The 26,125-nt window shown below is 40.0% G+C and overlaps 2 protein-coding genes across 3 annotated transcripts in view; one reads left to right on the top strand and one right to left on the bottom strand.

The window, feature by feature from the left end:
- lpl2a (lipoprotein lipase 2 a) overlaps positions 1 to 2,398 on the top strand; it is a 6,716-nt gene extending 4,318 nt beyond the window's left edge. The window contains exons 8-10 of the mRNA XM_008335302.3: positions 141 to 359; positions 466 to 561; positions 658 to 2,398. Of these exons, the coding sequence (XP_008333524.1) occupies positions 141 to 359; positions 466 to 561; positions 658 to 679 (337 nt within the window). The 3' untranslated portion in view covers positions 680 to 2,398. The remainder of the gene's footprint in view (positions 1 to 140; positions 360 to 465; positions 562 to 657) is intronic.
- Positions 2,399 to 3,869: 1,471 nt separating this feature from the next.
- On the bottom strand, positions 3,870 to 25,991 carry LOC103397216 (disintegrin and metalloproteinase domain-containing protein 10). Of its 2 annotated transcripts, XM_008335439.2 has the most exons (15): positions 25,876 to 25,991; positions 24,739 to 24,886; positions 24,232 to 24,350; positions 23,982 to 24,137; positions 20,091 to 20,176; positions 19,269 to 19,391; positions 17,128 to 17,220; positions 16,734 to 16,902; positions 10,581 to 10,744; positions 8,356 to 8,527; positions 8,036 to 8,180; positions 7,467 to 7,650; positions 5,621 to 5,720; positions 5,014 to 5,234; positions 3,870 to 4,245 (listed from the first exon to the last, which is right to left on the bottom strand). In XM_008335439.2, the coding sequence occupies exons 1-15, from the start codon at positions 25,937 to 25,939 to the stop codon at positions 4,126 to 4,128; spliced, it is 2,064 nt and encodes a 687-aa protein (XP_008333661.1). In that variant the 5' UTR covers positions 25,940 to 25,991; the 3' UTR covers positions 3,870 to 4,125. The 2 variants fall into 2 exon arrangements, with proteins under 2 accessions (XP_008333661.1, XP_024909927.1); XM_025054159.1 differs by lacking the exons at positions 24,232 to 24,350; positions 24,739 to 24,886; positions 25,876 to 25,991 and having other exon boundaries at positions 3,870 to 4,264; positions 23,982 to 24,135.
- Between the last annotated feature and the right edge of the window lie 134 nt (positions 25,992 to 26,125).

The following is a 26,125-nucleotide window of genomic DNA, read 5'->3' as shown; positions in this document are numbered from 1 at the left end:
TATTATTATTTTTATTATTATTATTATATATTTCAGATAACGTCGTGTCTGGTAATGGTGATTTAAACAACCCTGTCATGTTAGATTGACTGACATGACACTGACTTTTTCTCTTCTCATTCCACATGTTTGTCTGTCAGGAAGGAGAAAATTGCAACCAATAAGACTCATTCCTTCCTGCTGGTGACTGAGAAGGATATTGGTGACCTGCTGATGTTGAAGTTTAAATGGGAGGAGACCAACAGTTGGTCGGCCTCCAGCATGTTGAAGATGGTTTCCTCCTGGTGGTCTGGAGACTCGGAGAGCTCTGACATGGAAGTTCACAAAATCCGCATCAGAGCCGGAGAGAGCCAGCAGAAGTAGGTGCACTGTACCACGGTCACTGTAACACCACTGGATGTTGACTTCAGTATTATACAGATCAGCAGCGGGAAGTGATTCATGTCTCATAATTTTCTTTTTCAGACTGGTGTTCTGTGTCAAAGACCCTGAAGTTCACACCTTAACCCAGGAGATCACATTTGTCAGATGTCAGGATTCATGGAAGAAAAACCCCAAAAGGTAAATGAGACTCCAGACGTCCCTGGTTCCTTTCTTTTCATCATGTGTTACAAGTCAATAACATGAGGAAAACGTTTTTTTTTCATTGGTCTGTAGAGTTTCCCTGGAAAAGCACTGAGTTTGAAGAAAAAGTCCAAACGTTGAAAACCGTTGTCCTGGTTTTTAAGCACTAATGAAATAATGTCTCTGTCTGTAACCGGTTTTATTTGACGTCCTGTCCTTGGACAGAAATGTCACACTGACGCTCGTTATTATTTAAGGTGATCTGTGTGTATATACTATGTAACATTCTCTAACTAGCTTGTTGAACTTTGTAGGTGTCCCTGTCTTTGGTGGGCAGTTATATAGATGATAATGGGTTCTTGGGTACCTAGGTTCCACTGTGGAACGTACTATTGTATGTTTGAGTAGTACTGTGAAGACAAACATAATGCTCTTCAGATTTAGCACCAAAGTGCTAACGTTTGTTATTTACCATTGCATTAACTGACCATAGATCCTTAATGAGAAACAAACTACAGTATGTGTCTGCACAGCTCAAATCCTAAATGTCAGGGTCTGATTGACCCAGATTAGGGTCACCTCGGGAGAGGGTGTATTGTCTTTCATGACCCTATGACCCCAGGATACATCCTTGAGGACGTGTCTGTGAGACGAGCTTTGGAAGTTGGGCAGAAATGTTTGTTGTGTTCCTCAGAGTGGATTGAAATGAATGAAAGTCAAAGCAAATGAGACAATTATCAGAAAACTATTTCACACTATCACAGTCTCAGTTACTGCTTTGTCTGCAGAACACAATAGTTTATTTTTTGCAAATTCCAATCACATTTAGATTAAATACAAAGCAGTGGGTCGGGGGCTGAGGGGCAGCTTCACTTCTCCTTCCTCCTTGTGGCTACAGCCATGTCCTACATATGGTCTATGAAGTAAACAGAGCATTCACCACTGTGACTTCAGCACAACATGTGACTGTGGGAACTGTATCACCGTGCCTTACTATGAACTGGAGCTAAAAGTCCTGTTTGATACGCACTTTTTTTGCTTTTATTATTATTATTATTACTTTATACCTAAATTTTCACTGCAAATGCAGAAAACATGAAAATCCGCAGCCTTGTTGCTGCTGCACTTCTGTACTGTATGTTGGTACTCCGAAGCTGTTACCTCAAACAAGTACCTGATGTGTTTTCTGTAATATGTTTTTCCTTCATTGTGTCTAGAGAGATATTTAGTGCTCAGTACCATGTGGAGCCGAAGGATGCAGTTCATTTCAAGTCTGATTCAATCCCAGCCTGTTAGAGGTGGGAACGCTGCACCTTTCTTCCAGCCACATCTTTCTTTTTTATTATTAAAAATGTGCAAATATCAAATAAAGATTTCTCTTTAGATCAGTTTTGTTTTTGTTATTAAAACAAAGACACATTTAACAGGAGGGCTAGTGTTTATTGTGTATACAATACAGTTTGAATGATTTTTTTGTAGCTTTGTTGTACTATTGTCTTCTGCCGCTCATTCAGTAAAAATTGTCAAAGCAATATCCAAACCTCAGTTCTAAGAGATCGGTACTGAAATCATTGTGAGCTCATTTCCACCTGCACTGAGGGGAAATGTTTTATTTTTGCACTGGAACGAGGAGACAACCTTGCCTAACCAAGTTACTTGTACAGTGAACTTTTTTGTAAATACCGTTAAATATTTTTCTAGTGAATAAGTCTGTTTACTTTATTGGTTTCAAGTTTAAACTGCTGTAAAATATGCATTTCTATAATAATCCCATGTAAATAATTGTACATAATCCCTGTGTTGAGACGTTAATAAACCAAATCTCTAAAAATGAGTCTGATATTTATCAAGGTTTGTTTTCATTTTTAGTTGAATTAGGAAGCTGCTCATAGTTGTAACATTTGTGAAATGTTGGGTTTTGTTTAAATCCTTAATTGTTTTTTTGATACAAAAGTGCAGAATCTGTACTTGACTCTAGTTTCCTCCGTGTCCTTGCAGGTGCGTCTCCAACGCCTTACGTGTCAAGGAGACCTTGCAGATAGAATGAATCAGGATGTTTGTGTGAACGCAAGAATCATTTTGGTTTTTTAAAAATCTAAAACTGTGTCTTTTAGTTGTCGGAAGGTGTAACCTTGATTTGACATCGGAAACAGTCACTGTTTGGATGTAACTTTGCTGCATCCTTTATCTGAAAATACAGGGCTCAGGCTATCAGATAATGGAGTGTGTGTGTGTGTGTGTGTGTGTGTGTGTGTGAACAGGCAGTCCTAGAGGCCAACAGTTGGCTGTTTATCTCAGGGTGTTTCCTCTGCATTTCTTCTGATTTTCAAACAGTAATTCTCTACATATAAAACTTGTGTCAGCCAATGTCTGACCTGAATTTGATGTGAAACAAAAACTCTTTCCTGCAGTGTGTAAATGTGAAAACACTTCTAGCGCAGACCACGGACAGGACACAAATAAATTCAAATTTCCAATCTGGTTACAACAATCAAATTAAATGATTGAGATGCTTTTGACAGATTTACTACTGACACAGTGGTTCTCAAACTGCGCTCTCTAGTGGTACGCAGGGAAAATTCATATTTTCACATGTTCAGTTGAATAAATCTGAAACATACCATGCACCATTAATACAACATTGAAACATAAACATCTTTCTAAACATCTCTCCTGTGGTGGAAGCTAACAGGGAAGGCCTACGCTGCTATATTCTAATGTTGGTCATCATGGTGGTACTCAGAGAGATCAGTGTTTTCTCAGGTGGTACAGAGTAGAAAAAGGTTGAGAACCACTATACTGACATATGTTTGTGTCTAGACATATATACATGTCTTTCTGCTAATTTGAACTCGGTCTATTTCTCGACTTCCAGTGTTCATGGTTTCTAACCTTTAGACCCAGATGGTAAAGTCCTATCTCTGAATGACTGAACCAAGACGGTTTTTATCTTTATGGATCCAGGCCAGTTTAACACTTCATACTCCTCGACTGCAGGCACACTAACCAGCAAAAATTTGCAATTTAAGTTTGGGCTCTTTCAGTAGGCTATTGTTAAAGATCCTGGGATATTTCCATGATATTTCACTGACCACAGTGAGACGCTGTCAATATGTGAACGACTCCTGGAACTATAGGAGGAGATCTTGGATGTCTGTAGATGCAGCTGCAGACCTGGTGAGAGATAATTCCCTTATAGTCTGGACTTACTGTAAGCCTACTCACCCTGTCCTACTGCTTTGTGGTTATTACATTAAGTTGTCATTTGACATGTTCAAACACACACACATTTTAAGTCAAGATGATCCAGGAAAGGGTTCATACTTTTCATTTAATTGCACATACTTGTTCCAATATGCAAAGTTTCCACTGCAAAGCAAGTAAAAAAGCAAGTGTCCCTACAATCTTTGTCATCCGTGTGCATTTCAACGTGGTTCATACAGAGCAAAGTCATGGAAAAAAGTTTTTGAAAATCGGATCCCCTGACACTCCCTGGTAAATGAACCTGGAGGAATGTGTGCGTCATCCTGAGGATGGTGGTATTCCCAGGGGTGTCGGAGATCAAGTGTCAGAGGTCAGTCCAGGTTCCCTGGTGTTGAGGGTCTGACTGCAGAGACAGACAGTACAGCCCATCACTCCAGACAAAGTCAGGATAACCAGCAGGATGGCCCACCAATGAGCCTGCACAGACAGACACACCCTGGTATCAGTTAGGAAAAAAACAAAACTGTTAAAACCTTATCAACTGACATTGAGTTTTCATGCTGACATCCAAACTCACATGCAGTTAAGATGAAATGTTATGAAATAACCATGTACAATCAAGTAAAAAAACATCTTTGATTTTATAAAATTCTCCGAGTGTCACTTCATTGCTCATAAAAAAATTGTTTTTCACACAGTTTTCAGTATGCACTGAGAACCACAATAGAATAATGTATTAAGTCTATAAACTTAATAAAAATAAAAATTAACTGAGAACCACAATAGAATAATGTATTGAGTCTATAAACTTGATTACCAGCTAAGTTAAGGAAAGGTCTCAAACCTCTGGTCCGCTGGCCACTTCCAGTTCATTAACCCCCCAAATCTGGCCCACAACTACATGTCAATAATGATTAAACTTAGCTCATAAGGATTTTTAAAATTCATTTTGAATGGTTTTGTAGGTTCACTCATCAATTGTAACAATACTTGACATGAATATCTTTGAGTCAAAACTCAAAACTGAACATAATAGAGTTCTATTCTATAATTCTATAGTAAAAATCCAAATTATAAAAATGCATTCACTCACTGGTTTATGACTGGAACCAGAAACTAGAGTTTGTCTGAACAATGTGCTGAACCTTCCTGCATTTAGAATTATTAGTCATCCAAAATGACTTCAGCCCTACGTCTGTGCTACCACGATGTTATATTTCTGCCTTATAACATGATTTTCACCACCTTCATCCACTCTCCCAGATCATCAAAGTCGTCCAAATGGAGGAAGGAGTTCTTCAGTCTGGCTATTGGACCGTCAGCATCCAGCAGGCGGCATTTATGGAATTTATCACAGTATCCTTGGTTTCCATAGCATGGAGCACCACCAACCAATGGCAGCTCTTTTTTCTGGAAGTAACGAGACAGTACGGAGGACGTGGTGCTAGCACAGGTATCTGGCTCTTCTGCCATGGACAGAAAAAAAAAGTCAAGAGACACTCGATCTGTTTTAGTACAAAAGGTGAAACAACAATACTGTACAATTCTGTAGTACTACTTTTTACAGTACTTAAAAAGTCAAAATAGTTTTGCGGCTCTGGGTGAATTGTATTTGCTGATCAAATGATAACATTTGGCCACATGTCTGTCAGACTGTGAAGAAGTGCTTCAAAACAAACGCCTGACGTCGTTCGCTCTACTTGGCCATGACAGCAGATGGGATGGCATGTATTGTGAGTGATGTCATACAAACAGAACAGCGGTACATGAGGGTGACCTCAGTAGATATTGACACAGGATGATTTTCTGGGCCACGCAGTGTAAACACATTCCTCAGTGGGTTCGTGGTTACCGGGCTGCTGGCAGCACGTGTGGCATTTCTCCATCATAGAGTCTCCAGGACAGTCACACTGCTGCAGACCATGTTTGACACACACAGACTCAGCACACACCTGCGGAGACACAGAGACACCGAGGGTAGATGGCCACTGACTTCATGTAAGCTCTGAGCATGTTTTGTTGCGAAAGATTCTGTAAACCAATATTCATGTGGAAATCAAAACATTACAAGATTTAAAACAAATTAATTAAAAATGAAGAAAACTGCATGTATTAAATAGTGCCATTAAAACATTAGATTACTTTCAAATTTAATATATATATATAGTCTATTTAGTGTCAATTGTTCATTCATTTTTCATGGTCTTTCTTCTTTCTGATTTAGTGCTTTAAATGTAGACCCATTTAAACCACAATATAATATAATAAATCTAATTGATTATTTGTATTTTACCTTTTAGTTTCCCTTTTATTTTAACAGGAGTGACCTGTCCACAGAGGACATAAACAACACCAAATTAAAACAGGAGAAAAAAAAAAAAATATAAATCATCGTAATTTCCAACATGTTCAGTTGACAAGGACAAATCTCGAGTCAATCCTGTAAAACCACCTTGGCCTCATGGCTACAAAGATGTCCTTGTAGAAGAGTTCATGTTTGTGTTTGTTACTGCTCTGTTCTTTCTGACCCATGACCCCTTCATCCACCTGTCCCTGCCTCCTGTGTTTCCCTCCACAGTGATTGTCCTAACCGCCCTCACCTGTGTGTTGTTAACTCCTCCCCCATGTATATAAACCTCTCCACTCGGCTGTCTCGCCTTCCTCAGTGAACCATCATCGTCATCTGTCGTTACCAGTACTTCCTGCCTGTTGTCCCTGACTGTGAGTGAGCTCAGTGTCTTTGTACCTTAGTCTGAACTAAAAGTATTATTGTTGTTATTGGATCAATGAAGATCTTCACGTGTGCAGGTTCCTGTCACACGCACACACGTTCTGAATGTAAACACTGACTGGAAATGGGGAAAAACAAAACCAATAATCCTTCATCCTGGATAAATGTCTCTGTTGTCCAGGTGACACTGCAGGAGAGTCATGTCTACAGGAGAAACATTCACAGCAGTATTAAGTTACTTCTCTCTGCAGCATATATATGTTTTTATTTTTAACGTTGTGAGGTGATGTATCTGTTTTTTCAAAAATCACATATTAAAACGTGGAATAAAAAGTTTTTAAAAAGACTTCCTGCTTGTCTTTCTTTGTGTAAAAATGGAGACACTTAATGTTAATAACTGGTATTTTATTTTAACTTTTTTTTTCCCCCTTTGTTTCATTCTGTTCTTTTTGTTGTTGTGTAAAAATGGATACACTTGATGTTAATAACTGGTATTTTATTTTAACTTTTTTCCCCCTTCGTTTCATTCTGTTCTTTTTGTTGCTGCATATATATATATGTATGTATATAAAATACAGAAAATCCAGTATTCATATAATATTCTACACAGATTAGTCAGATTAAGTTTTATATTAGAACAGGACCTAAAATGGTGGAACACATCATGTTCCTCCTCACTGCCTTTCTGTGCACTGTCAGAAAATAATTCTTCCTGACTGGATCGTACTGAATCACTGCCATGTCATATTTATGTCTGAAACATGTAGAATTTATGCTACAATGAGACCTTACCCTGAACACCCCAGAATGTGAAACTCTTGTCATTTTCTGTAACTAACACTGAATTCAACTGACATTAAGAATGTTTCCTTTTCTATTCAAGGACCAGCTCCATCACATGATGTTGGACGTTTGAGTGAAGAATGGTGAGTCACCTTGTGGTTTGGGGTAAATATGTCAGTCTTACCCCGTTTAAGCAGACGCGTGTGCCCTCGCTGCAGACAGTCAGGTTTTCCTTGGCCATTGGCTGAGGGCAGAGTGGTGAAAGGCCGGAACACACACTCTCCCTGAGGCAGTCTGTCTCCTCGTCACAGACATGACCAACAGGCCTGAAGCCACAGTCCTGACCACAGCACAGGCCCTGGCTGGGACTGTAACCAAAACACATTGTAAATAAAATGACCAGACCTCCAGCCACTGTAGGGTTATGGACATGACTTTAACAACCTGTAACTGCTCTGTTGAACAATTTAAACAGGGACAATTGAAATAGATCAACACAACTACAAGAGTTGTTTTTACATTTTTAACACTTTTTATCACTTGCAGTTCAACTTGGCATTTTATTGTTCATGAACAGAAACCAAATATTCTGATAAGTTCTGATCTGCTTTTTGGGGTCAATAAAGTCAAGTCAATTAAATGAGGTCAGTTGACTAACTCTGATGACCAGTCTGTTCCTCCAGGTGTCTCACAGGGGTTCAGGTCATTAATAATAAGATTAAAGTCATGACTAATGAACAGTTCATACATTACCTGCAGACTTTCCCTTTCCTGAGGCGACACTGAACCCCGACAGGATCTTTTGCGCTGTGGCAGCAGAGGTCGGTGTCATTATGACCTACGTCACACTCTTCATCTCCCTCCACAATCTGGTTTCCACAGATGGGCTGGTCAATGACTGGGCAGTAAAGATCAAACACACAACAGGGACATGTTTTATAAACAAATTCCAGTCCTGTTAGTCACGACAGACCATGATTATCATTTAATGGGATAAATGAACAGGGTAACGGAAACATCAGCACAAATCTGCACACGCAGGTTTACGCCACTGCGTTTTTTTTGCTCCTTACCCACAAAGCAGTTGTCCTTCTTCTGATGGAGGACTTTGCTGATGTGTTCCACGCTGCAGGGGGAAAATCGGTCGTTGTTTTCACGTATCTCATCTGTGGCCTGAGGAAACATCAGGAATCTGCCTTTGCCACCAGTGGAACCGAGATTCCCGCAGTTAGGGCCTTCATCGTGCTGCAAAACAAAGCGCGGAACACGAACAGTGGCTTCTCTGAAACTGTGTGCGTTTCTGAAGGCTGAGTCAGCACAATCTGTTCCCATCTGGGTAATTAAAGAGCTACAAACTGGGAGAGTTTCATCGAAGAAGGATTTTATCTCGATAATGACCTTTTGGCGATATTCTGACACGTATGGTCCGTTTTCCTCAAACTAATTTTAAGCCACTTTGCGTATTTCCTGTTGAAATAATTTACAAACAATGCCTACTTTTATTGTGAATTCCCACAGGAGGAATTTTGCACGTCAAAATTGCCCTTGAAAAGTAAATTATGGAGAGAGGAATTTTTATTGTTAACTTCCTGTCTCAGTGCTGTGAGGTTTTTAAGGTGAATAAGTTGATTAAAAACTGCAAGGAAGGAGGTTGTTTTTAAAGTATCAAAGACAGCACTGAAACATGTCATGACGAGCATTTTGAAAAAGGGGGCACTCTCTGAAAGACAGGAGGATGGCCTGAAGGTGGCAGAGTTGGTAATGACCAGGCAGGAAGTAGATAACTTTAAATAAGGATTTCTGAGATGAATGAGTGAAAAGCAAGTTTGAATGGTTTGGACATGTGTGGTCATGTGTGTGAGATGGAGGAACAAAGGATGATGGGAACATGGCTGTTAAAGACACAGGAAAATGGGACATGGAGGTATAATAATTATAATTATTCATTTTAATTTGTAATTATTATAGAATAGGTGAAACAAATGTTCTAGAAGGATGTGGTGGATGTTCTTCATCAGCCACTGCTTTCTTTGTCCTTCAACATGCCATCCACACACACATCAGTCTTTTTCTGCCACGCCCAGTCTGCAAACTGTAACAATAGGTAGCGGCAGGTCAGCCAACTGTGGTCAAGGTCTGAAAATAGCCAAACCTATCTGTTGGATCTCAGAACCTTTCAGTCTCTACACATGAACAACAGAACAGGAGACTGAGTGAGTGAAAAGGGAACTCTGCTGATTGGCTCTTCACAGCTGTCAGTCATGTACTGTAGAGAAGTGTGAATGAATTGACAAGGTCAGTTTAAAGTTTGCCTGTAAAAATAGAAAAATAGGAAGATGGGAAAACCAAATACCCTGTTCCTCATTTCCAGGCCTGGAGGGTGATGCAGATTGAAACTGGGCAAAAGTTAAAATAAGTGAAACACCACACACTTTTATAATGCAATGATGTCACAGCTTCTTTCCATCGAGGGTGTATATTTAGAACATCCTCAATTTGAACCAGTTTATTCCAGTGGAAAAGCATTTTTTTTTGGTTATGATGACATTATTGTTTACATATAATTAATATGCAAGATTAAATGAGGTCATCATTACAATCCCACCAATCAGTGGGCAGGAGAGAGATTCACCCTAGAAAGTTCTCCAGTCAGTCACAGGGACACATACACAGACAATTAACTATTGGTTTGTTCATTAAATCCACTGAGAGTTGTCTGTACTCGTATTTATGTGAATGTCAGTGAGCTCATATTCTAATAAAGTACCACGGCTGCTGTGTTGTTCCATTATGAACTGTCTGAGGAGCAGGAACAGGAGTGACTTCATCACCACAGTCTGACAAATTAAAGCTGCGTGCTGTCTACATGGAATTTCTAGAAAATAATATATGAATTTAAAATATCAGTAGTTATACTGTACTAGAGTCAGTAAAGTGAACGCACCACTGTGACCGTATTTGGACACGAAAGAAAGAACTTAAAAGATGTTCTTAATTAGACTAAATGCAGGCTATATCTGACACTGCCCCCTATAGCCTACATGGTGCACTGCACACAATTTGGTAGTGGTGTGTGAATTTTTAGTGAGCGAGTCATCCACTATAAAGGGCACTTAATGTATCCCATCATGCACAGCAGTCGTGACGATATGGCAGAGAGAAGAGAAGACAGAATCTGTCCAAAAAGGTGGGCAAGGGATCATCAGAGGTTAGGTTTAAGACATTTTTCGCCAACTCACAAGAAGAAGACGAAAATAGACAAACGTTATTCAGGAAAACATAACAGAAGGCAACTTACCGGAGATCCTAAGCTGTGGCCGAGTTCATGGGCTAATGTGAGCTGGACGAGTCGAGCGGGCAGGAACTGTCCGTAGTTCTGAACCGTGACCAGACCAGTGTTCAGGGTGGACATTTGGCCGTTACGCAGGGTGGTGTACTCTGAACATATCCCTCCCCAGTTACCTGCAGTTACAGGCCAACTGTTATTGCTCTTCTGTCGCAGTACTTTATTATGTGTACTTGTGTGTGTGTGTGTATATGCCTTTAAAACTTACACATTAATTAGGTTTGTGAAGTTCGTCAAATTCTAATTGTATATATCTACAATTATCCAATAAGTCTTCAGCTGACCAGTGCTCTAGTACACAGTCAAGTGACAACAGACACATGTCGTTATTTGAACACCGTGGGGGGGGGGGGCACTTTAACTATATATAAATACTACTCTTATAATTTGGTAGTAAGAGCAGTTGCAATAGGTCATTGACCTCTGAGGTTCTTGGGTCAGTCAGGCAGAGGGCCAGACCCCACGGCCTCTTAAATCCTACCCGTCATTGGTTCTCCTGCCTCTGGCTTTACATAATGCCCGTTCGTCACAGGTATTGCCACAATTACAAACATCTGTCTGTTTTCACATGGACAGACAGGCAGTCAAGTGTTTATGTAAGACCCCGTTACACAATGTGGTCAGCTGCAGCACTCAGGCATGTGGGGCGCACGTCTGGGGTTACACATCTTTAACATGTAATCAGTGCCTTTTCACAGAAACCTGAGTTCACTCTGTGTCTCTGAGAACTATGGGAACTGGTCCCATGAATGTGGACCACTCGCTGCTTGTTTTCATTACACAGTGGGTGGATGTGTGACGTCCAGGAAACATGACGAACAGTGAGGGGTTGAAAAATAGCAAACAAACATGCCCCCTATCACTGGTGTTGTAGAAACACACAGTGATGGTGAAGAAGGAGGCCGGGACCATAACGCTGTAACATGTGACTCTAAGGTCATTTCCCATGAAAACAGGTGTGAGAAGAGAAGTGAGATTATACAGTGTTGCAGTAATACAACAACTGTAAAAGTAAAAAAAAAAAAAAAAAAAACGCCTGTTTTGGAAAAGCTAAGAGACAAGAGGTTTACTGTGTCCAAACAAAACTCCCACGCTGACGCTATTCCAGAACACTGAATTCATTTTGTCCCAGAATGGCCCCATGTTTTTTTTTTTTAAATTAGAACCGAGTTTCCTAGAAAGAACATTTTTTGGAAAGCAGTGTTGTGATTTTTGGCAGCGTGAGCAGAGTGGTCCTGGAGTGAGTTTCCCCTCCTCCTCTTGTACTCTCTTCAGAAGAAGTCGTAATGAAAGGGCTCTTAGTCTGCCGGATAAGTACACCACAAAGAAATAAACACTGTGGATCACACACATCCTATGTACACACACACTCACACACAAAGCCCTTACACAAGCTTAACTTTTAAATTCATGCGTTTGCACTAACTAACCAGAACCGTATGATTAACCCTGACCCATCTACAAGAGTCCGCTTCATCCTAACTTTCTGCTACTGAAGTTTGCTTCTACCTCAGTAGGATTAGGTTTTAGTTCCTAGTTACTGTGCCAGACAGGAAACCAAAATCAGTAAACAACTTCTTTGGGTAAACTCTGGTGAAAAAGACCAACATCATGTTGTGAAAACTGATCTGATGCATACTGACGTTAGCTCAGTATTTGAATACCATATAAAACTAGCGTATCCTACTAGTCTTCCAGTTTATCTAATATAATAAAGATTACACAGATATCAGTTATTATTAACTTTGAAATTAAAATAAAGTAGCACACTAGATAATAAAATATGTAAAACAAAAATATATAAAGGAAATAAAAATAATTAATAGCGATTTAAAATGTCTATGGAAAGACTATTTTCTTACGTAATTTTTATTTTTTTTCACAACAAGCTTTCAACCTAGCAGCCAAAGAAACAGCTTTTGGAGACGAACAAATGTTTGGCATAAATTCACACGGACTCGCCTGGAGAATAATGCACAAAGTCCTGTGAGGAAGATGTGTCCAATATTGAAGCCTTTGGAATCTCAGTAAGTTTGTCCTCAGGAGATCAGAGTGAAAAATACATTGAATTCAGTTAAGCATGAGAAATGTCTCCCCCCACAGAGGGGGATTAAATGGCTAGAACCATAAATACCAAGAAATATCTGGGAAGAACTTTCTCAGCACTGGGTTCATCTCTCAGCAGAATATTTTCCTAAGCTCACTGCAAATGCTGTGAAGAAAAGAGACGGTTGAAAAGTATCAGGATTAAAAAAAAGACATCTCTGAGATGGAGTTTAGAGGCTCGGAAAAATATTACTTAGGGATGAATGAGTACAGGTATTCTAAATATTGATTAAAAAACAGTAAAGTATTTTTCTCTCTGTTTTAGCCTCAGCACCTGGAGGGCCAGTGATTCTCTTTCCTCAGGAACATCTTGAAAAGTCGTCTCTTTAACCGTGTCACCTGATCTGGAAACCCTTGTCCAACTGAACAGATTTAGCACCGACTTCAAAAGTCTGAAGTTTGGGTGTCGACCTTTTCTTTACAAATAGTTGTCAAATAAATCCTACCGCTGGAACCGAGCACGATGATGCAGCTGTGTGTGTGAGTCACTTAGTCATTGCTATTGTATCAGGAGGCAGGTGATCAGATTGAAGCAAAAGTATGATGTAGAATTATTCCACTGGCTGGGAATGTGAATCAATCCAAACTGGAAGAGTTCAACATGGAAGTTGATTTCTCCGATGTCACGCTGCCGTGTTTTTTTGGTGTTTGCAATGTATTAATTAGAAGAGAGACCCCCAGTGGTGGTAATGGCTGAACGCCAAACCTGTTGAACCTCAGCCAGCTCCTGTCAGGTGCCAAAGAATAATTAAGTTAAATTTAAAATGTACGAAAACTGGATGAAATTGTAAATAGTTTTTTATCAGAACTGAGTTCAAACTCATTTTCTCTGTTTTTCATGTCGTTTTATTCAAGAAAGAAAGACACAAAAACAAGTGCACCGCATCATTATCTTTTCCTCCACTTTAACATTCCACCTCACTGAAAGGTACAGTTTGTTTATGTACAAAATCAGTGTCTGTTGTAGTGGAACCAACACTGTAGAATTGTTTGCCTTTTAAAATAAGAAATGCCCTCCACTGCATTTGAAATCTCTATGTATCCAGTCTCCTGAGATGTTTTTTTTTATGTTTATGTGCACTTAGTCATTTCGATTTTACGTCTGATTATTTTGGCTTTTGTAGTGTAACACACTTCACACAAGTGAAACGTAGTGGTCTCTTTGATGAGGACAATTGAGTGAATGGTCCTCGTCTTCAGATCTCACAGAAGGTGGAGTTTTACTCGCCACGCCCTTTGACCCTCCACTGACGTATGACCGAAACACGAGAGGTTAAAGGGAGTGATTTGTGTGACTGATGGGGTGGAGGGGCGCGGGGGTGACGGATCGTTGGTGCATTATGTTCTCCCACCATGATGCCATGGTGACAGGACTTCCTGCCGTACACTGAGAAAGTGCAGCAGGACGGTGGTTCATCGGATCTGATACTGGAGGCCAAACATTACCTGGGTTTAATGCTCTGCTCCCTCTTTACACACAGTCACATGAGAATGAGAAGTCACAACAATGTCACTGAATCCTGTGTGTATGTGTGTGTGTGTGTGTGTGTGTGCGTTCCTCACATAAGCTGTTCCTATGGCAATCATACTTTGGAATGCAGTCACCAATCCTCACTAAGACGTCTGGAGGTTGTGTGTGTGTGTGTGTGTGTGTTTGGTGCTCCCTAGTCACATGACATTTTGATGGTCTGCAATCACGCCCCTCAGTTCAGCCAATCAAATGCCGCGAATGGGACAATGTCATAGAAACTAGAGAGAAGAACCTCCCACCACAAGAATTCCCACTGCAACTTCCTCCGGCACAACAATAACACAATGCACACACACACGGTGTGTGTGACCGGACTGTCAGGGAGGATCAAACGGTTCCAACAGTATTTCAATGTATCACAACAAATAAAGATACTTTATTTTACTTTCTGACTATTGTTCCTGAAATCTCTGACGTGTTCCTAATTGTGTAAAGGTACAACGACGGACGTTTCCTAGACATTAGATCAACAAGTCGATCATTTGAGATTATAAAACACATGTACCTACATCTAAAGTGAAGAGAAAACTTCTAAACAGAGGTAACTCCACTTACATTTCCGAAAGAACCAAACCCATTTCTCAGAATCCCAGCTGTAGACGATAAAACGAAGATCTATTGAAGATCTGAATCCTTAAATCGTAAACTAAACGAATCCATTATCATAAATCCAAATATAACTGACACTAAGAACAGAGAGAAAAAGCACAACCTCAATTTTGTTTTTTTAAATCTGCGCATGTGTTTCTAACTTATTGGATCAATTGAACTCGTATCATGATGTTTTTTTTAATTATATGTAAATGATGAATGATTTAACAGGGGGAAAACAAACCTGCCCTGTTATTCAAATGTCCTCCCTCTCTGAGCCCTCACTCAGTGTTGGCTGAGGAAGATTATGATGCAAATGACTCAGGATCATGAATTGAGAAGTTCGGTCACGCTTTGCTTGTGGGGTCCAACACCAAAACACTGCTTGTAAACATCCCTTGAAAGGGACTGTGAGTAAATTCCATCTTCACACAACATTGTAACATCCAGGAAAGTGAACTGGACTTGTGTGTGTTTTTACTATTACGAGGAATTGGACTTGGTTATGCATGTTATATGTTGAAAATTGAAATACAAATATAAAGACTAAGATATGAGACAATATATACATGATAAAGAAAAAATAGAAGAAAAAAAGGAAAAAAGATTGGGCTTTATGTTTGATATTATTTAGAAAGTTTATAATCGACTAACATCAGTGTAATGTTGATTGTACTGTGGGCTGGACGTTCTTCTAAAGCTTCACCCTGACCTTCGTCTCCACCTTTTCTATACTTTCTTTACATTGTTCGTTTGTTTGACTTCGTGTTTCATCCTGTCCATTATTATTGCGAACAAAAGGGGGCTCAGTTTGATGTGTGATGAAGCCCCACCTGTTTACTTTACCCCAACCTACAAGTCCTGCACACATGTGAAACTGTCACTGTCATAACATGAATCTATAATCTGATCCATCACAGGGTTGCTGTGGATTAATCACGAATAGCGCAATAAAGTAATCTCAATTAATCACAGTTAATCAAAAGTAATTGAGATAAATCTACATTCTTAAATATGTAAAAGATATTTTTTTTGCTGGAACACTGAAACAAGTTATTAAGTAAGAGTTATTAAAATGAAACAATGTCAAAAATATTCAAAAGTATAACTCATATTTGGCTTCATAGATTTGTGGATTTTATTTATCCCTGTCTATGTTGACGGTGCCTTGTGTATCGTGTGGGGAGTTTCTGTCCAAACCTCAGTGAGGCTGTTGTTCTCAATAGTCAGTCTACAGTAAGAACAGACGCTGAGATTGTATTTTAAGATCAAGGTGCTTCGGTGAATGAAATGTTTTTTCCCAAAGTGTGTGCAAAAACAATGTGTATTGACTGTGTATCAGAGCAACTAAAGGTGGCCAGTGGATACATACAGTCAAACATGACATTTGACCTTTGTGTGAAAATTAATTCAAAATTAATTTCACAGATCAATTAAAGCAACTGACACTTTCACTGACAGACCCAGTACCGACACAGACAATAAAGCTACTGAGACTGACTTTACACAGCACACAGCTCACAGTAATGGGTGTTTATAGTAAACACTGAGAGCTTAGGTGACTGTTCAGGCTGGTCATGGACCAGACCCACGGTGTGTCCTTGGTGTTGTCAGTTTTTAATGTCAGGGTGTATGTCATTAGTGTCCATCACTGGATTTACTGTTAATATGTATAGCTGTATTTTCATTATTCTTTTTCCCACTCTTAGTGGTGTTGACCAGTAAAACTCGGTGGTCAAATAGGTCAAGGTGATTAGCTGAGTGTGTGTGTGTGTGTGTGTGTTTGGAATCTCTGACCACAGCCTCAGCTGATCTTGTGTGCTATTTCAAGGCCAATGAAGTAGAAAACTCAGCAGTGCCTTAATGCAGTGACTCACCCGCCCTGCCCTCCCAGGCCAGTCCCAGCACTCCACTGTAGTCTCTGTTTGTCAGCAGGTACGACAGGCAGAAGTTCCCCCAGTTGTTCTCTGAGAATAAACTCAACAGTTTCTCAGGGCCGATATAGAGACGATTGAGAGGATCTGTTTTGTCCTCCTCAGTGATAACCTACACACAGGGGGGGAGGGAGGGGAGGGGGTGATATCATATTTCACATTGATGCTGAGAGCTGGTCCTACAGTAGTGTGTTTCTCACCACGGCACCACCTACACCTCCCGTCAGCCTCTGATTTATGTTGACACGGACGTCTTGATATTGAAGTACATGAACTGCCAGCATTACCGGTGGTGGATAACTGATCATTTTAAGACAGTCGTGATTAAGGCTCTTACTGTGAGAGATTTGACTTTGAAGTTGATGAGCTTGATTCCGTCAAAGTCCACCTTGTCAAAGATGTCGTTCACAGCTTGTATATATGAGGAGACCTGAGGAAAACAGAAAACACGATCAACTGTCATGTGATGTCCTCCGTCATTGTCTAGAACAGGCATTGGCAAACTAAGGCCTGGGGGCCGGATGCGGCCCGTTCAGCTTTGTAATCTGGTCCACCAAACTTGTCCAGATTATATAATTGTTTTGTATTGTGATTATACTTCTGCCTTTTCCCTGCAATGTCACCGTTTTCCCTATAGATGGCGTAGAGAAGGCTAAAAGCATTTTAGCATTTTAGCCTTTATGCATGACTTTTATCTTACTTCACACAAACGCTCCATCTATCTGCTCCTAACACAGCTCCCTGTCAAATTTTAGGACCATTGTGGCCCACAAGTCTAGAAGCAGGGGGAGCCATTGTACACAGCAGTGAGTACAGTGGTGCACATGGAAAATGAAGGGGTCTGTTTTCCTTCTTGGTTCATTTTCGTCCGATCATTGATAAAAGTCCAAAAACATCACCACACGGAGTGGTGTAGCCTTGTGATCGTTTTATGAGGCACGTGAAAAGACAGTCACATTTCAAGAGTCTCTGCTCTACACCGCAGGAGGTGAACGCACAGGAACGCCTGCTGAGACACTGAGACGTAAACATTGACACCTTAGATGAAGGAAAACCAGGTCAACTTAGACTTTCTATTTACACGAAGAGATCACACCACGGCAATATTGCTGTGATATTTTCTCACCGCTCGCAACAAAGGTTTGGCAATGAACCAGAGACAACAACAAGCTTGAGTGTTGATGGTGGAAAGAATCTAAAGAAGGTAGGAGGGCGAGGAGGTGAATGGAGGACGGACAGAGGAAAGTTGGAGTGGAAATGCACAATACGACCCCCGGTTTGAGTTCGTTCCTAAGAAACGCTGTCACACCATAATCGATATAATTAAAAAGTGAGTTGTACTTAGAACAGAACGACTTACTATTATAGGATCTTTAAGATTATATTCTATCATCTCAGGGAGGTGATGAAAATAATGTTTAAGGAATTCATGGCTTTAACACATATTTCTGTAACAGGAGGTGTCAAACCTGTGGGTAATCTGTTCGATCTCTGGAGTAATTAAAGAGCTACAGGTTAAGCTAGGGGGTTAAGTACTCAGATCTACTCAGATGTACTCCGACTCCAGCAGCATGTATCCTGATAGCAGGTCATTTGGTTCAGGCCCAGGTTTGTAAACAGACGGCGTTGGCCAATCAGCAGCTGAGGAAGTCCTGTTGTGTTTAATGCTCCTATGGAATTTTCCATAACAATGGAGATGACAAAACATTTTGGATACATGTTCTTTTTAGGTGAAACAAACATTGTCATAAGACTATTGTGTTCTCGTCGACACTCATTTTAAGTCCGCGCGGCCACAAAGGAGCATCTGAAAATGAAATTAAATCAAATATTATAATTTACATTTTTTTCACTCTTTAGTTTCATTTTCTCTCACAGTTGGAATTTAATAAGAACTTACTGGAGATTTGAACTTGGACTGGTTGTGGGTCATTTTCTATTGTTTTTTTTTAATCTCATTGTGAGTCATTTAATCTCAAACAATTAATCAAGCACCATGACTCAGCCAAATCCTCAAATCCCAGATAAATCCTTCCCTACGGACCTCTTTTTTGTTCTTTAACAAACACTCCTCACAAATTCTCATAAATCGCTTTGTTGCTAAAGACCTGAGCAGCCACCGTGATTGTTATAGTCCGTCAAATTTAATTCTCAGATGGAAATTTTTATTTTAACCCTCGAATTGTCCTTTGCCCGGTGGCTGATAATATGACACTGATTCTTGGACAGGATGCCAAACGGTTCGAGGAAGCTGGGTGTGAACAAAAATGCAAAGGACGACGGGAGGGATTAACTAAATCAGGAAGTTTTCTGAACAAGGTTTTTGTCTTTTTCTGGTACTTTGACCCTCCGCATTAATGTATTAATGAAGTTTATATGAATCTTCCTTCAGATTCTTGCAAACATTTTAATCAGTGATTTTCCCCGTGTCAGTCAGTTTTAGACCAAGTTAAAGTGAAAGGAGTACAAATGTGTCACCTGAGCCACAACGGCCTCCACAGATTTAAATTTTTTGAAGTAGAGGTTATCAGCGTAGAGGTGAAGGAGGCAGCTGGTCTTCAAGTCGTCCACTGTCCGTCTGGAGCGACTCTGTGATGCCTCCTGTGGAAGAAAAGATGTACTGACATTAGGACAGAAGGAGGCTCAGAGGGACAGTTATTCGATTCTCTCCTCCTTCCGTGCATTGAAGTCACATACCACAGTCTCTGTGACAGCGTGATGGTGTGGTGCTGTTCAGAGCTGATGGGAACACGACACACACATGCAGCTGAGATCGACATCTGTTCATATCGTTTTTATTATACAATTGTGGAAATGATCTCCACCGTCAGGTATGTTGTCCAAATGTAGCCACTGTAATGTCCAGACAGCGACGTATGACAATAGATAATGGAACCACCACCTAGTTGGTCAAAAGTTAGCAACAAATAAGCTGCCCTGGGGAGAGATTAGCTGAATGGACTTGGCAGACACTGTTTCCTACCGTATCTGATTTAATAACACGCGCAGTCTCCTCACTGACGTAAGTCAGAGCACAACAACTCAGTTCGGAGTTCTAACGTCAGTATGCTTTGTTCTAATTCGTGGTTTAAAAACGTGCTTTTGTCATATGTGACTCAACAGCCCAAAATAAATAAATCGGCCCAAAAATAACTGCCAGCACTAACAAAGTTTGTCCTCGAGGCGGACCGAACTTTTCAAAGGCAAGCATGGGTTTGAAAAGTGAGTAAAGTTGTGTAAAGATCAGTGCCTTCATCACGCTGTGCGTCATCACCAACATGATGCTTGACATTTTCATACCTCACTGAGTCCAAGACGCTGGGCAAGGACCTTCAGGTGTTCAGTTCCACAGAATCTGTCGAGGTTAGATGCCATCGGTGGCAGAACTGAAACACAAAGTGCAGGAAGGTTTTGTTATCTGAGCTTTAATCTCAAACATCAAATAAAAAGGAAAAAAAGCAGACATGATTATGTTTGTGTGATTTGCAGCACCTACTCATGAGACATTGTTATGTTATTCTCACCTCACCGTGCCTGTAGGAGCACGTAGATGAACAGGAGGAGATTCACTTATGACAGGACGTCAGGAAACATTAAAGTCATTTATTATGTTTGTCTAATGTGCAATAAACTGATCCGACTTGGCAGGCGACACAGAAAAGATGCTGCTGATATAAATGGGGGCTTATTATGGAATTCTGGAAAAACAATTCTGGAAAACAGTTCATACGTAAAAGAGAAAAGAAGTGCAGAAAAATAAGTCTATTTTAGTAAATAAAATGATGGTAAATATGTCTGAAAACCAAAAAAAACCCTAAAACAAACACTAAATAAAGTCAAAGGGCCTGATGTTGCCTGCAGTAGTTGAGGCAGAAGTTAAGGAATGATTCCCTGAGAAAATCGCCCAAAGGGATCCATTAACTTTTGTCTGATTCAATCTAATCTAATCTACTGTAATTTCCAGACTATTGAGCTGACGTGGATATAAGACGCACCCACTAAATTTAAAAAGAAAAAAATAATTCTACATATATACCACACTTCTCTATAAGCCACAGGTGTCCACGTTGTAATATGGGATATTTGTTTTCACTTTTAATTAAATAAATATTGTCTTTTTCCGAACAGTGCCTGTAACACGGCTGGTTACACATTAGCTCCGTCCTGTTTCTTTGCCCCGACCATAGTTGGAATGGGGAGAACAGGGGAGCCTTGTCTGCAGCAGAGGTAAACAGAAACAGGGAAGTTTCTGGAAGTCTTTATTATCAGCCACACCGAGGACAACAGAACATAAACAGAGTTTTAACAGCTCCTGTATAACCAACTCACACTTCAACATGACAGGGCTCAAACTACTCTCAACTTTAGCTAACGTTCTCTGTTTTGCGCCCCACATACACATACACACAGAGCCATTCACAGACAGACATACGCTACTAGTCTAGCACACAGTAGCCTACCAGAAAAGTCACTGATCGCTAGTGGTATGAACTCTGTTAGCCTGTAAAAATCCATAAATTAGCCACATCATTGTTTAAGCTGCAGGTTTAAAGTGTGTGAAAAAAGTAGCAGTTTAAAGACGGAAATGAATCCAATCTAAACTAACTTAATAATTAAACCAATCTATTCTAATCAAAATCATTGAAAATCTGATCTGTATTGACGTCAGTGACACTGGTTGGTTAACATGAGCTGAAGCAATTAATATACAGACAGACGTTTGTTGGTCAGTGCAGGGCTGTGGTGACAGACAGGAGAAGGATTTGATTCCACTGGAAGGAAAAGTCAAGGAAAAGTGAAGTAAAAGTTGTGAGATTCGCAACATCTCATGGATGACTGCGACTGTCGCAATAGTGTTTGCAAAACTGGGTTCTTCAGTTGCAGGAGAAATGAAAAATACAGTACATCAAATTACACAAATGTGCCAAATACTGCAGGAGTGTGAAAAGGAAAAGCTTTTAGCAGGTTTATGCACAGCTACAGGATTTTAGTCTGTAACACTGCCAACGAGGAAAAAAAAAGATTTAAATTCCACAGTACAAAAAAGTCACATGACATAATAATCACTTTCACATGTGGCCAACAGAAAAGAATGACTGACAGAATTAGGCGATGTTTTGCCCCTTGACTGGTGGCCCATAACAACTTCAGGCAAATGCAAAAGGTGAGGGTATGTGTGTCTGTGTGTGTGTAGTACAGGCCAGTGTTTGACATGAGTTTACAGACAGGGAGAAAGGAAGACAACACGTGATTGGATCACACCATCCAGTACTCCAGCCAATCACAAACATGCTATTCATTCTATACATGGCAGGAGCCCTGGGTTGGACTGAGTGGGGGGTTTATGGAGGCCGAGAACCCGGGTGTCGACCCGCTAAAGGAATTATTTCCAGATCTTTCTTTGTACTGTGTGTTCAGTCTTTTCTGTGAATGATTCTAACTTGTGTTTCTAAAGGCAAATACTAAGAAGTGTTCAGCAAAGACAAAGAAACTGTTTCCCATTTGTGTTCAGACACACATTCATATTTCAGCTGTTTACAATATTATTGCAGTCAGTCCACAGACTTAATACCACAGGGGGTGGGGGCAAGGGCAACTGAAACCAGGACTTGATTTAAACATAGTGCACAGAGGTATAACCAGAAGATTAAAAAATGACAAAAAGGTTAAAGAATCAAAAATATTTAATTGATTTTTAGGGAGTTTAGCATTTAAATACAATCTGTCAGACACTAAGGAAAAAGTCATTGATTCATCAGGAGTTTAACATACGCAGTGGTGTAGACAGCATGATTTATGGCCACAAGATGTGAGGTTAATGGTTCACCTTTTATAGATATGTTAGTCTTCAAAGGCATGGTCACCTGACCTAAAAAATAACTGGGATTTTCCTACTGCTTAGAAAACGCAGGCACGGAAAATTCCTACTTTTGGTTTTAAATTCGGTTCACCTTAGTGTCTCTGTGATGTGAGGGTTCAAACAGACGTTTGCAAATAAACCCAAGGATATGTATTAATTGTTGGTTCTACAGATGTGATGGACACGCTCCAAGACAGGGGCCAAACTGTTATCCTTTTTTACCGTTGAGGAAACCCCGAAAGGATGTAAGAATACACACAGGAGGATAAGCATTGTGTTGGTCTTTCATGTTCTTATTTACCACTTTGTATGGAAACATTGTTTGTTTATTAACGTATCACCTGCCTGATCTTTCACAGTTTCCTGCAGATATCTGGCCTGTGAATGGAGGAACAGGATGTGGCCAGTTGTAACATTATGTAATTACAAATTTTGGGACATTTCTAAAAGGGGCGGAAGAAGACATGGTAGGGGGCCCGAAAGGGAGGAAGGCAACCACAATGTCTGTGTAGATGTGAGGACAATCAGAGTTCTTTTCTTGGCAAAGTCTGCATTGTGATTCCAAGTAAAGAGATTATCGGAAAGTAGTCTTAAATTAGTGTAAACATGTCCTAAAAAAAGAAACGACCCACCGGAGTCGGGTGTCGAGCACACAGAATGACACGCATGCATAAACAGAGGTGATCAAGGACATTATTATTATTATTATTATTAATCTATCTATCTATCTATCTATCTATCTATCTATCTATCTATCTATCTATCTATCTATCTATCTATCTATCTATCTATCTATCTATCTATCTATCTATATATATATCTATCCATCCATCTTTCTGTCTCTCTATCTATTAGATCTAGCTGGATTTTTATAATGTTCTCCTAAAAATGCTCTTATTTCCAATAGTGCTCTTTTCTTCCCCTCCCCTTACAAAAGTCACACCATTTTCAGTTAATCTTTTCTTTGGCCACTGCTTATGGTCGCCCTTACAGACCTCCGCCCTCCGCCCCACCCCCACCTCACTAAGGGCCCTAAATAGGCTCTGCTGTGAAACTATAACTACACTATTTCTACAAGTTAGGGGTTAGGTTGGTTCATCGACCTCCAGTAACCCGTGGGTTCAAGCTGCAGCTGGAGACAAGGAACAGGGAGTGTGTGAGAAAAATGTGTGGAAAGAAAATGTATCACAGCTTAATATTGTCAGTAAGATGGGAAAGAGCTGTGAAGTGAGTTTGACCTCAGCCTTTTACTGGGTGATAAAAGCGTTTATCACAAAGTCAGCTAGAGGGGGTTACTGAAGTGGTTTAAAGAAAATAAAGACGTTTCTTACCTATGTCGTCCTCATGGTAAATTATAGAATGGTGGTCCGTTTGGTTGCTTATGTATCTATGGACTGGCTCAATGTGGTAAGTCCCATTGTTTGTATAGATGGTTCCCTCAAACTGACCGTCCATTACAGAGCCTTGGCACACAGACCCATGTTCACCTGCAGGAGAAAAAAGAAAAGAGAAATTAGACATGCAGATAACTTACAGGAAAATGATCTTGGAAGTATGAACGCTGTTACCAGTATCACCCACCTTCTAATATGCCTGAATATATATGAGAAAGATCAGCAGGTGAGGAGCCATTCTCACTGACCACCATAAAATTTGGGGAAAACCCAGTAGTACTTCGTCTCAAACGCAGGCGGAACATTCTGAGAGGAAACAGATACGCAAAGGGCTGAGGTCCGAGCTTCGACAACCTGTGTAGGCCTATTAATGACTGGTCATTAAGTTCACTAGTTATTAGCTAACTGCTAACATGTGTTATTAGGCTAAACAGTGAGACATTTTCAAAACAAAACAATATTATAAATACAGCCACGTGGTGCACAATACAAGGTCACTCCCACTGGTTATTGAGTTACTCTGCTGGGTGACACGGTGGTAAATATGGTGAATATCAAGAATACCAGCAAAAAAAACAATGTTCTTCATTCTGGTTTCTGTGTATATAACACAACAAATGTGTGCAAATAAAATTAATTTGCAATTGTATTGCAGCTCTTACATAAATATCCAGGTCGTTCAAAGTTACTTTACCTGTAAAAAGCAGTAAAATCCAGCTTCAGCGAATACTCCTCGGACGGGGGAGTTCTCCGAGCTCTCAAGTGCATCCTATGAAAATGTCCTCTATCATAAGACAAGCCCTCATAATGTTTTATATATGGGCTGATTGTACTCAGAACACCTGAAAAACAAACAAACAAAAAAAACAAAGTCACCAATTTTAAATAATCTCTTTCTTTATTCTGTGATGGATTTCTAAGCATTTATTTATTTATTTATTAGTGGAAATTAAATGCATAAACACAAGGAGAAACAAAGTTTGTAAGAAAAAACGATTGACTATAATATCCACTTCATAATTACTAATTAGGTGCAGCAGTTAATACAACATCTGGAAATGGAAGGTGTGACTATATGCTGATGACTTCATGCTATATGTGCAAGACTTTCATTAGTTTTACAGCAACTAAAGTATTTCCTTTCTTTTAAAGGTTATAAAAAGGGGTCTGTTTTTCAATACATTCAATACACTCTCTTGTGTACTACCCTAAATATCTGCCTTAGTGTATTTATTTAACATTTGTGAGTATTTTGTGTTTACAATAACTGATCAGGAAGTGACTTTGTTGTTTGAAGCTGTTTATCGTATTGACTATAACATTATTTAAGATGCCATCAAAATAAAAATAAAAAGTGATGTTATATATAAACTGTTACTGCTTAGGTCATAATACCACTTTTATTCACCAACCCTATAACCACAACCTGAAATACAGTGTTCAAACGGACGTGTAAGTCCTGACTGGGCAAAACTGCATGTCCTGTCCTGCGGAATATGTTTTCACTTACTCACGTTTGCCTCTCCCTTTTAAGTAACACATCCCTAAACCTTTAATAAACAGGTATTTTAGTTGAAGTAAATAAATACCTACAATAGGCCTGTAATAAGCCATGAAGACCAGTCCTACAACACTGTTAGTAGAACACGTCCACACAGGTCTGAGCAGAGAGGAGGACTGGTCGGCCACAGCCTTTAAAGGTGTAAAATTAAACACCTACACTATTAAGACCATTGTAGTTGTACACAAGTGCTAATCACTTATGCAGAGCCTGGCATGTTTAAAACCACACAAACACACGCACTCGCAGAACATTCCAACGAGACACTACCTGTAATCCAGTCAAGGCAGATGACCAACAACATCAGCAGCAGCCAGTAGTGTTGGACACCCATGTTGTCCTCATTAGTGGACTCTTCTGATACGCTCTTTTAGTCTTTCCTTCTCTGCTTCCTTTCCCCACTTCTACCTCTCCTTTCCATCCTTTTCTGTCACTTCACTCTTTACTTTTCAGCCTCGTACTGGTAGACAAACACAGGTATGTAACTCATTTGGAATCTCAAGCCAGAACTCAGCACAGG

The sequence above is a fragment of the Cynoglossus semilaevis genome, chromosome 2 (genome assembly GCF_000523025.1).
Source record: "Cynoglossus semilaevis isolate Cse_v1.0 chromosome 2, Cse_v1.0, whole genome shotgun sequence".
Classification (NCBI taxonomy): Eukaryota; Metazoa; Chordata; class Actinopteri; order Pleuronectiformes; family Cynoglossidae; genus Cynoglossus; species Cynoglossus semilaevis.
The sequence above is the reverse complement of the archived record's forward strand: the minus strand, read 5'-3'. Positions and strand labels throughout refer to the sequence as shown.